Source organism: Dendrobates tinctorius, unplaced genomic scaffold (assembly GCF_039654945.1).
Source record: "Dendrobates tinctorius isolate UK_male_01 unplaced genomic scaffold, ASM3965494v1 ptg000032l, whole genome shotgun sequence".
Classification (NCBI taxonomy): Eukaryota; Metazoa; Chordata; class Amphibia; order Anura; family Dendrobatidae; genus Dendrobates; species Dendrobates tinctorius.
This window is the reverse complement of record NW_027361700.1, coordinates 2,225,258-2,237,472: the sequence shown is the minus strand read 5'-3', so window position 1 is coordinate 2,237,472 and position 12,215 is coordinate 2,225,258. Positions and strand designations below refer to the sequence as shown.

The 12,215-nt window shown below is 44.8% G+C and overlaps 1 protein-coding gene across 1 annotated transcript in view; it reads left to right on the top strand.

The window, feature by feature from the left end:
* CNTNAP1 (contactin associated protein 1) overlaps positions 1-12,215 on the top strand; it is a 205,859-nt gene that overhangs the window by 76,450 nt on the left and 117,194 nt on the right. Inside the window, exon 6 of the mRNA XM_073572312.1 lies at positions 6,742-6,926. Within this exon, the coding sequence (XP_073428413.1) occupies positions 6,742-6,926 (185 nt within the window). The remainder of the gene's footprint in view (positions 1-6,741; positions 6,927-12,215) is intronic.

The window sequence follows — 12,215 nt, the reverse complement described above, 5'->3', positions numbered from 1 at the left end:
GACACTCAGATATTGGATAGCTCCGGATTTCCAACAAAAGGGGAAATTCCCCATGGTCCTCACAAGTTCTGCCTGTCCCAAGGATATATCGAGGGCTTCAGTTTTATGAAAATTGATTTTAAAATTGCTGACTGCGCCATATTTTTGAAACTCGGCCATCAACGACGGGAGGGTAATGTGTGGCTGGGATACGTACAGCAGGAGGTCATCAGAATAAAGAGAGACCTTATAATGAGCGCGGTCTACCCATAGACCGTGCACACTGGGGTTCTTTCTAATCGCCACTGCCAAATGTTCCATAACTACCGTGTATAAAAGGAGCGATAGAGGGCAGCCTTGTCGTGTGCCGTTCCCAATGGTTATAGGATCTGACATTGCACCGTTAATTCTAACCGTCGCAGAAAGACCGGAGTATAAAGCCGCAACCTTTTGTAGGAAATGGTTCCCCAGGCCCATCTGTCGTAAGGCCGAAAACATGAATCCCCAGCGTACACGGTCAAAGGCCTTCTCCGCGTCGATCGACAGCAAAGCCAGCGGTTTGTGCTTTAATTTGGCATGTGCTGTCAAGATGAGGGTCTTGCCTATGCCACCTCTCGCCTCTCTCCCCTGCACAAACTCCGAGTGAACAACTAAAGGCAGGAGGGGTGCCAATCGGTTAGCCAAAATTTTCGCGTAGAGTTTTACGTCAATGTTGATGAGGGATATTGGGCGATAATTAGTTACCACCGTGGGGTCTTTCCCTGGCTTCGGTATTACTGTAATAAAAGCCTCTAAGGGTTGTGGGACAAACGGGGAGTCACTCGCGATGGAATTAAAGACCGACGTCATAATGGGTTTAAGTTCCTCTCGGAACATCTTGTAGAAATGAGGGGAAAAGCCGTTCGATCCCGGACTTTTACCTGCTGGGGTGTTCTGAATGACTTCGTCAATCTCTTCAGTCGTAAAGTCAGTTTCCAATGGTGTCGTTAAGTCCATGGCTAGTGTCGGGAGGGCGATATCATGTATGTAAGATTCTATTTGTGGTTAGGGGTCCAGAGGCGAATGAGGGGGGCTATCTCCGTTAATATTGTACAATGTATGATAATAACATCGCATTATATCAAGGATTTCCGTTGGGTTCGACGTTATTTGACCACGATGCCGCTGGAGAGATGGGATGTATGTGGTCTGGCAACGTGGGTGCAGAAATCTGGCCAGCAGGCGTCCGCACTTGTTAGCTTGGCCGTATAGTATGCTTTTAAAGCAATTTCTATGATGACGAGACTTCTCGTTTAGCAGACTTCAGGTCATCTCTACATTTGATCAGGTCAGTCTGCATCCCCGCCTCCAGACCGGTCTTATGCATCGCTTCCAGGGTTAGTATTTTGTCAGTGAGGTCCATAATTTCCCTATTTTTCATTTGTTTCAGATGGGAACCATGTTTAATAAGTACCCCTCTAAGGACGCATTTAAGGGTTTGCCATTTGATAGGCATAGCGGTGGTGTCGTGCGCGTGGTCTTGTAAGACTGCTGCTATGGTAGCCTTAACGTCGGTCACGCAGGTAGGGTCTTTTAGAAGATTATCGTTCAATCTCCACGTCCACTGGCGCGTCACTGAGTCAGGAGGATTGATGTTCAGAAAGACTGGAGCATGATCCGACCAGAGGAAACTGCCAATGGAGGGTTTCGGGTCCCAGGCCAATGCGCAGTGGCTAAGAAGAAAGAAATCTATTCTGCCGTATGAATTATGTGGCGTGGAGAAGAACGTATAATCTTTCACATTTGGGTTAAGAAGCCTCCAGACATCGGTAAGATGTAGGTAATAAAGATCCCTTTTCAAAGAGGACAACTGACGAAGAGAAAGGTAGGACCTTGCCTCTGTGGAGTCTATCGTTGGGTTAAGAGTCAGGTTAAAGTCGCCTCCAAGTATAACAACCCCTTCGGCCAAATCGGCCATTGTCTTCAAGAAAGACCTGGTGGCTTGGATTTGGTCCTGGCTGGGGGCGTACCAACCCGCTATAGTGTAGGTTGTTGAAAAAATCTGAATTTTCAAGATCACATATCTGCCCTCAGTATCAATTAGCGTGTCCAGTATGGTGTGTTGGAGGGATTTGTGGAGTGATATAGACACACCTTGGGATCGTGAGTCCGAGTTGGCGCTATGGAACCAAGTCATATAGTAGCGGTCAGGTATGTTAGGGACATGACCAGTTTTAAAATGGGTCTCCTGTTGGATCAATACATTTACTCTTTTCTTGTGCATGCCATATAGGATATGTGACCGCTTCTGCGGTATGTTAAAGCCCCTAACGTTCAAAGAGCCCAACGTAATCTTTTGTGTGGCATTCTTACCAGGCATTGTGGTTGTAGTCCGGATTCAAGAAGGACAGGCCGCGTTCAGAAGGGTGGATCAGCTTCGGAGCTCAGCGCCCGCTGTGGAGAGGGGGGGGGGAAACTAGTAGGGTAGAGAGAATGTAAACAAAGAAGGTAGACAAAGGAGTAGAGAAAAAAGCAAGGGGTAGAAGTAAAACGTAACAATACAAGTGTGGATAGGCACACTTCAACAGATAACGTGGAGCCTAGTGGAGGTAAGTGTTAATTGCTGCTCACCACAAAGGCGGAACAGCACCTTCGGGGGGGGTAAGCGTACGACAAGAAGGGAGATGGAGATGCCGTCGCCTTCGGTTCCCGACCTCGTAACAATATAACGATCGCATACCCCTAGGGCAGAGAATCTACCAGATGAAGAGTATATATAACCGTAGTTAACAAACACATAAGCCGTCAACATATTACACATATTAAATAGCATCAGTATCATCGCGGCTGACAATGTTAAAGATACCATAAAATTTAAACCTGGAGCGGCATAAGCTTTCAGGAATCAAATCTTCCTTTGAGGTAGGACACAACAGCTTGATGAGCGGTTAAAGACATATGAAAGCAGTTGGCATGGAACATCGGCTGTCCAAGAGAAGATGGAGGGGGGGAGAAAAAGGGGGATCAACTAATGGTAAAAACTGACGAACTTTTGTTCTGTATTGTCAGTAGAGGTAATCCCCAATCCCCGTCCCCCACCCAAATAAATGAGAACCAACCCCAAATCAAAAAGCTGAGTGATCAGTCGGCATCTCCGTCTCCTGGGTGTATGCACCCACGTCCATTGGGCCGTCTTCCGGGTCGCCGCTGCCTCTGAGGAGCCTGACCCCTGCGAGGATCATCCATTGTATAAAATGTTGGTAAGGGTGGCCAGTCAGGGATGTCCACCTCAGGTATATCCAGGGCGGCCGAGAATGCTGGGACTCCACTAGGGTGGCTCAAGCGATGCACTCTGCCCCCTTTCTGAACTCGGAGGCAAAACGGGAACCTCAGGTGTAGAGAAGGTCATGCTGCCGCAGCATATCCAAGAGAGGGCGAAGAGCTCTGCGCCTCTGTAAAGTCCATCTGGACAGGTCTGGTAGAAGCTGTATGCGGGTATCCAAGTGGTTTATGGGTCTTGCTCTCCTGGCCGCTTCCATGACCGCATCTTTAAGTTGGTATTTATGGACCCGGCAAATCACATCTCTCGGTGGGTCCTGTTCACTGGGGCGTGGGCCCAAACCCCTATGGGCACGATCTAGCTCCAATGGAGTGTCTTGGGGCCTGTCTAATACTGAGTTAAAGATGCATCTCAAGGTGGTATCTAACTCCTGGGGAGGCATAGATTCGGGTAATCCCCATATTCTTTTGTTGTTCCTGTGTCCCCTGTTTTCAGAGTCATCCAGCATCTCTGCTAGGGTCTGTAGCTGTCTAGCCTGAGCGGCCATGGCAGCCTCCTGAGTTTCCATTCTATTAGTCAGGGAAGCCAGAAGCTGGTCATGGGACTCAACTTTCTCCCCGCATTTTTGGATGTCATCCTTAAGTATGGAAAGTTCAGTTTTATAGGATGATTCCAGACGAACAATATATTGTTCAATGTCCTGTTTCGTCGGGATAGCTTTTATTTTATTATATAATAATGTAAGATCGACTCCCATGGGTGTTGCAGAATGTCCTGTGGAGAAAGGGGCAGATGGTCCGCACTGTGGTGTCAGGGATGCAGCAAACTGGTGGGAAAGTCGGGGAGCCATGGTAGATGCCTCCCTGAGGGTATAGTGTGGAGAGCTCCGGAGATATCACCTCCGGGCTTTCACGTGCCGTGCTGGTGTGAAGCTGTGCTGGCTTGCCTAAGGGGTCTCCCTGTGAGGGATGGGTCTCCAGGGGCTCAACGGCTTTGTTATGAGGGGAGCGCTCGGTCTCCTGCTGAGCCTCCGAGGTCACCCCGACAGATCTCCGGGGGGTCTCCCTGCAGTCCTCATTCCCTTCGGACTGCTCCCCCACCTCCCGTACCTTGCCTCCCGCTGTCGGCGGGGCCGGCTGCACTTTGCGCGCTGAATCCATCATGGCACCTGCAGTTTTCTTCTTCCCCGCTCATGCGAACAAGTCGGAGATGTTATGTGGAGCCTTTTCAGATGCCGCGGGGCCGGTGGACGTGCTCCCTCTGCCTCTCCTGGTGGTCATTGGGGTAGAGGTCATCTGGATAGGTCTCTGGTAGGTCGGTAGCCGGTATAGGAGCGGGAGCTCTCCAGAGCACGTCTTCACTCCTCGCCAGCCATGCCGCGCCCTCTCAGTTTGACTATTTTATATATTGATATACATTATTCAATGATTGGGCATTGACAGAATTACTGTTTTTCTCCACAGGAAAGATGTATATCTTTGTACCGTGTTAGCCAGTAGATAGAAAAATATTCAGGATTGAGAGTCCTCAGTAGTTGATACCTTTTAATGGCTAACTGAAAAGATGGTAACACATTGCAAGCTTTCGAGACTACTCAGGTCTCTTCATCAGGCTAGACTAATACAAAATCTCTAGTCACATATTTATGCACAATACAGCCTAGATAAAATGCAATAGCTGAGACAAGTGACGTGAAGCAGAACTATCAATATGGGAGAGGGAGAAACATAAATATAAACATTGGACCAGTTCATAGATAAGGAGTCCGGATGTTTTATGGTCCTCTGATTGGGGTCTAGTTCTGTGTTGTGATGCCCCCACAAGGTTTTAAAAGGAAATTCCTTAATTGATGTAAAAAGACATAAATCCATGCAACACATTCATTCCAGCACTGAGTGTCAAAGTTCGTCATAAATTTGTACTCCCAAACTCGTCTCTCTCTCTGAGAATTGAAGTTACCTTTCAATACCAGTAATTTCATATCCACGTTGCTGTGATCAGGGATACAGAAATGTTTTGCCACAGGTAGATCCATTCTTTTTTCTCTTATTGTGTGACGATGAGCATTTATCCTTGTTCTAAGCTTTTGCCCTGTCTCCCCCACATACAGACCCCCAGTTGGACATTTAGTACAAATAATTAAGTACACCACATTAGATGTAATGCAGGTGAAAGTACCTGGGATCTTGTAGTCCTGTTGTGAGTTGGGGATCTTTATCTTGTCCGTGGTCATTATAAATGGACAGGTTTTACATTTTTTCTGGTTGCAAGGAAAGGTTCCTGCAGCTGTTGGAGAGGACAGGGAGCTTCTGACAATGATGCTTCTTAAATTTGGGGGCTGCCTAAAACACAGCAGTGGGGGGTCTGGAAAAATGGATTTTAATCGGGCATCTTTTTGTAGTAAAGGTTGTAATTTCCGTGCAGCTCCCCTTAGCACCTCCAGATTTGGGTTGTAGGTGACTACTAGAGGCACTCTGTTATTTTCTTCTTTAGCTTTGTAATGTAGCAGGTGATTCCTTGACAATCTGGTGGCTCTTGTAATTTGGTTTTCAGTTGTTCTTGGATGGTAACCCTGATTCAAAAAGGTCTTTTTGAGGTGACCAAGGTGTTTGTCTCTATCCATGGGGTTGGAACATATACGATTGTATCTGATGGCTTGGCTATAGATAATAGAGTTCTTTATGTGTTTTGGATGGAAACTGTCCCATTTAAGGTATGTTGGACGGTCGATTGGTTTCTGATACAGGGATGTCTCTATTTCATTGTTTTTTTGCTTAATGATGGTGTCCAAAAAATTAATCTCAGTACTGGAGTAGTTGAGTGTTAAATTGATGGTGGGATGAAATTGATTAAACTGTTCGTGGAACGTCTTTAGCTGTTGCTCAGACTCCGTCCAGATGATTAAAATATCATCAATGAAGCGGTAGTAGGCCAGGGGCCTGATGGGGCATGAGGACAAAAAGTCGCTTTCAAGCTTGGCCATGAAAAGATTTGCATACTGTGGAGCCATTTTACTTCCCATAGCTGTGCCAGTCTCCTGTAGATAGATCCTGTTGTCAAATTCAAAGTAGTTGTGGGTGAGGATGAATTTTATAAGTTTCACCACAGCATCAGCATCAGTCCCTGTGTTTTCCATGAAGAATTTGCAGGCATTTAAACCATCTTGGTGTGGGATATTAGAGTACAAAGATTCCACATCCATGGTGGCCAGGATGGTTCCTTCTGGTAGATGACCTATTGCTGCTAGTTTATTCAATAAGTCAGTTGTGTCTTGAATGTAGCTGGATGTATCCTATATGTGACTTCAGATTTTGTATTAGTCTAGCCTGATGAAGAGACCTGAGTAGTCTCGAAAGCTTGCAATGTGTTACCTTCTTTTCAATTAGCCATTAAAAGGTATCAACTACTGAGGACTCTCAATCCTGAATGTTTTTCTCCATGAATATTTCAATGGGATTATGTGGAATAAACTCCCTGCTTTATGTTATTACTTTCTCTAACAGGAAACAGCCCTCTCCAATCCATAGATAGTCATACGGTTACCACACTGGGAAGCCTGCTAGATGACCAGCACTGGCACTCAGTGCATATCCGGCGGAATTTACGCGATCTCAATATAACATTGGATGGAGAAACACAAAGAATACGATGCAAAGGCCATTTTGACCAGCTAGATCTAGATAAAGAGGTAGGACCAGCGTTTTTCATTATTTTTGAACTTTGGTGGTACAAAGCATAGGTCCTATATTTCGGCACACAATAGGTGATGGTGACGGGTGTTTCTAAATCACTTTAAGCGACATAAAATTAAATTGACTCCCCACCTAACAGTAAATGCATAACGCATAGTTAAAATACCTTGTGTCCTTTTTTAGTATAATTTCTGCTGTGGCTTCTATGATTCCCAGTACAGGGTGATTCACGCCCTACTTTACCCGGAGAAATTGCTGTAACTTCTAAAAGAGATGATCTATCCTACTGAAATTTGGGCTGTACATACCTTGGTTCATGAGAAACTGTTGTTTTAAAGCAGGTGATGAAAATGTCCACCATTCACAGCTAAGAATGGCTGCACGCGTCATTTCATATTGTTGAATGGGATGTCTGGGGTCATAGCCTGAATTTCTCGCTGTGTGTTCTCTCGGAGTGCCTGTAGTGTTCGTGGCTTGTTACTGTACACCCGACCTTTCAAGTGGACCCAAAGAAAAAAATCTGGTGATGTTAAATCAGGCGATCTTGGTGGTCACAGTCCCTTAGAGATTACTCTGTTATCAAAGAAAGCTTAAATACGAGGTTTGGATGGCAGATTTTGACCTAAGGACTCAGTTTTCCAATAAGTTTTCACAATGAAAACACGCTCCTCCAGATTATATCTACTGTATATATTGTTAGCAAATGAAGGAATTCAGCAGGAGTAAAATGCAAGCACAGCATAAACTACCAACATGCAGAAAGGCGTGCAGCAAGTCTATCTTAATGGAGATGGCCGGTGGGGCGACAAGTTGGCAACACAATCCACTGCGAGGATAGGGTCCATTACACTCTCACTTATTATGAACCAAAGTATGTATAGTACAATTTTCAGTAAAGTTGACGATCTCTTTTAGAAGCTACAGCATGTTTTCCTGGTAAAGTATCAAATGAATTACCCTGTACATAATACAGCTGCATTCATTTTCTCTGTACACTGTGCTTTGAATTTCTCAGAAATGTCCTCTGCTCTGGACTGATCCGTCAAAAACCATGGGGAGTGGTTTTTTTTTTTAAACATTTTGTTACATTCCATGTTTTGTTTAAATATTTTTGTAATCCGATTATGTGATGCAGCAAGTGAAGTGCGAAAAATATAGGCATAAATTAAATTTCTGAGCTCAAATAACTAAAAATTGGCATGTGCATATGTTTTCACCCCTTTTGCTGTAAAGCCACTAAAATTTCTGATGTAAGCAATTACCTTCATAAGTCTTATGCTTAGTGAAAGGAAGTCCACCTGTGTGCACCACTAACCAAACAACACCCTGAAGACCTACAAGATCTCCAAACAAGTCAGGGACAAAGTTGAAAAGTACAATTCAGGGTTGGATTATAAAAGAAAAAAATCCCAATCTATGATGATCCCCCATAGCACCATCAAATACATTATCATCAAATGTAAAAGAGCATGGTACCACAACAAACCTGCCAAGAGAAGGACGCCCACGAAAATGATCAGCTCGGGAAAGGAGGGCATTAATCAGAGAGGCAGCACAGAGACCAAAAGTAACTCTGAAGGAGCTGCAGAGTACCCAAACAGAGACTGGAGTATCTGTTCATATGACCACAACTAGCTCTACACTGGAGCAGTTTTGCCTTGAGGAATGGGCAGCAAAAATCCAGGAAGCAAGATAGGGAAAGCTCATAGAGACTTATCCAAAGCGGCTTGCAGCTGTAAATGCCAGAAAAGGAGGCTCTAAAAAAGTACTGACTTTAGGGGGGTGAATGGTTATGCACATTGACGCTTTCAGTTATTTTGTCCTATTTGTTGTGTGCTTCACAATAAAAAGAAAACCAAATGTTCACAGTTCTAGGCATGTTCTTTACATGAACTGATGCAAAATCTTAAATAAAACAGTAAAATTCCAGGTTGTGAGGTAGCAAAACATGAAAAATGCGAAGGGGGTTGAATACTTTTTGCAATACACTGTATTTATATTTTAAAGTGTTTTGCAAGGTCACTTTAAGTCACATGCAAACTTGGCCCAAGAACTAATGAACATCTAAATATAGCTTGTATCAGAACTATGCCTACTCCTTCTCTATCATGCCTTTAATCAGTAGATGTTTTTCATGTATTTTCTGGGTCAGGAGAATTTTCTCTAGAGCTGAGCAGAAAAAAGTCCCCTGAGCAGAGTGTGACTTTTCCAAGCCTAGATAATAAAGAGATACTATAAATTTTTCCTTAGGATCTACTCTTGTCTTTGGGAAAGTTGAATTGCAAAACCATAACTGGAACAGCAAGATGTCTCATCATAGATAACTGTTTATGTCACAGTGTAGAGGGATCATCCTTATTCTCATTTGCACATGGAAACACAAGAAGCAATGAGTTGAAACTGAAAGGGAGAAGATACAGATTACATAATATAAAAAACTTTTTGACAGTGAGGACAATGAGTGGAACAGGCTGCCACGAGAGATGAGTTCTCCTTCCATGGAAGTCTGAGATGGTTTAGAGAATCCTACATTGAGCAGGGGGTTGGAAATGATAAAAACCTTGGAAGTTCCTTCCAACTCTAACATTCTATGATTCTATTATTTATTGTTATCATACACAATTATTTATTGTGTTTGTTAATTGGTATGATAAGGCTAGATGAGGTTAGGCTGATCTATACAGTTCTCAAGAATGACATTACAGCACTAAGAAGCAAACATTATGTAATTATGGAAATCACAGAATGGATAGACATGTTAATGATATGCCATTGGATGAAAAATCAGAAGAAAATTTGAAAAGCATCTCCCATTTATTCAGTGTCAAGTATGAGCGCCAGATGCCCAAATCCCTGTACTTAAAGTGCATCTGTCAGTAGGCTCAGTCCTCCTATAAGTATAGATGAGCGTAGTCAAACATCCAAATATAGACTTCTCCCAAGGAAAGATAGAGAGAGAGAATTTCCCAGGTCCAAAGTTCATGTCCCCATAGATTTCGATGGGGTTCAGGTTCATGTTATTATTATACATTTATATAGCGCCATTTATTCCATGGCGCTTTACATGTGAAAAAGGGGAAATATATACAGGTACAATAAACATGTGTAAGACAAGGGACACACAAGTACAGAAGGAGAGAGGACCCTGTCCACAAGGGCTCACAGTCTACAGGGATGGGTGAGGATTCACTAGGAGAGGGTAGAGCTGGTTGTGCGGTGGTTCATTAGACTGAGGATCATTGCAGGCTGTAGGCTTGTCGGAACAGTGGGTCTTCAAGTTCTTCTTGAAGGTTTCCGTTGTTGGTGAGAGTCTGATGTGTTGGGGTAGAGAGTTCCAGAGTATGGGGGAAGCATGGGAGAAGTCTTGTATGCTGTTGTGGGAAGAAGAGATAAGGGGGGAGTAGAGAAGGAGATCAAAGGTAGCGTGCGAGTAGGTACCAGGAGACCATGTCACAGATGTATGGAGGAGACAGGTTGTGGATGGCTTTGTATGTCATGGTTAGGGATTTGAACTGGAGCCTCTGGGCAATAGGAAGCCAGTGAAGGGCCTGGCATAGGGGGGAGGCTGGGAAAGAGCGGGGAGACAGGTGGATTAGTCGGGCAGCAGAGTGTAGGATGGACTGGAGTGGTGCCAGAGTGCTAGAGGGGAGGCCAGAGTAGGAGGTTGCAGTAGTCGAGGCGTGCACTAGTGTTTTTGTGGTTTCATGGTTGAGGAATGCGTGGATCCACAAAATATTTTTAAGTTTGAGGTGCCAGGAGGAGGCAAGGGCTTGGATGTGTGGTTTGAAAGAGAGGGCAGAGATGAGGCTCACCCCAAGGCACTGAGCATGCGGGACTGGGGAAAAACGAGCAGCCGTTGACATTGATGGATAGGTCTGGTGTGTTATGATTGAGTCACCGTAGGAGGCAAAAACAGAAATGCTAGCTAAGTCCAGAAAACCAGAGAGGTTTGCAGCTATCGGATTGCAGACCCCTGATCCTATCCACAACAACTAACAGTAGCCGTGGGGGGTTCCTACGATGCCCTAGACCCCTCGATCACAGCCGGAGAATTAAATAGGCCTAAAGAAAGAAAGGGGAAATCTAAACTGCCCCAGAGCAGACCCCAAAGCAAAAGGCAGCCCCCAACATATAATGACGGTGAAGCAAGATGAAAACACTAACACAGACAGAAAGACTGAGCAAAGACGGGGCCCAAGCTAACTAGATAGGAAAGGACAGGAAGTCTGCTGTCTGCAATCCGTGAAAAACCCTATGAAAATAAGAGCCAACAGACTGACAGTGAAAAAGGCCCTGAAGGCGCTAGGCTTCAAAAAAGCTATGTCAGTACTCAGGAATATTCTGAAGACAGAGCAACAGGCAAAAGGAGATTCAGCTCACCCCAGCAGGGAATGGCAGAATCAAGAAAAGCAAGGAAAACAAAAACAAAACACAAATGCTAAACAGGCAAAGCAGAAAACTTAGCTTTAGAGGAGCAGGAATCAGACTGGTGTCCTAGAAGTCTACAGAGAAATCACCCGCAGGGCAGAAGGACGTCGGTAGCCTTATATCCAGTCCGTGACTCCACTCAGCCAGTCATCCTCATTAGGCTCAGGTGCCTGATAATCAGGCTCATTACCTTCCTTTACCAGAATAGGGAGTTCACCAGACCTCAGTGACGAAGGGGAAAATGAACTCACAACAGTACCTCCCCCTTGAGGAGGGGTCACCGAACCCTCAACCACGCCACCAGGGCGATCAGGGTGAGCCCGATGAAAGGCACGCACCAATCTTTTGGCATGAATATCAGAGGCAGAGACCCAGGAATTATCCTCCTGACCATAACCCTTCCACTTAACCAAATACTGGAGTCTCTGTCTAGCCAGACGGGAATCCAGTATTTTCTCTACCTCATATTCCATGTTACCTTCAACCAATACAGGGTCTCGAGGTGCCACCCCAGGAACAACTGGTTCAACAAACCTCTTCAACAAGGACTTATGGAACACATTATGGATTTTAAATGTGACAGGAAGCGCCAAACGAAAAGAGACCGGATTAATAATCTCCAAAATCTTGTAAGGTCCAATAAATCTAGGCTTAAACTTAGGAGAAGCCACCTTCATAGCAATATTTCTTGATGATAACCATACCATATCACCAATCTTAAACTGGGGACCAATGGTCCTATGTCGATTGGAAAACCGCTGGGCCTTTTCCTGGGAGAGAGACAACTTATCCACCACTTGGTCCCAGATCTGGTGCATTCTCTCCACCACAGTGTCAACACCTGGGCAGGCAGAAGG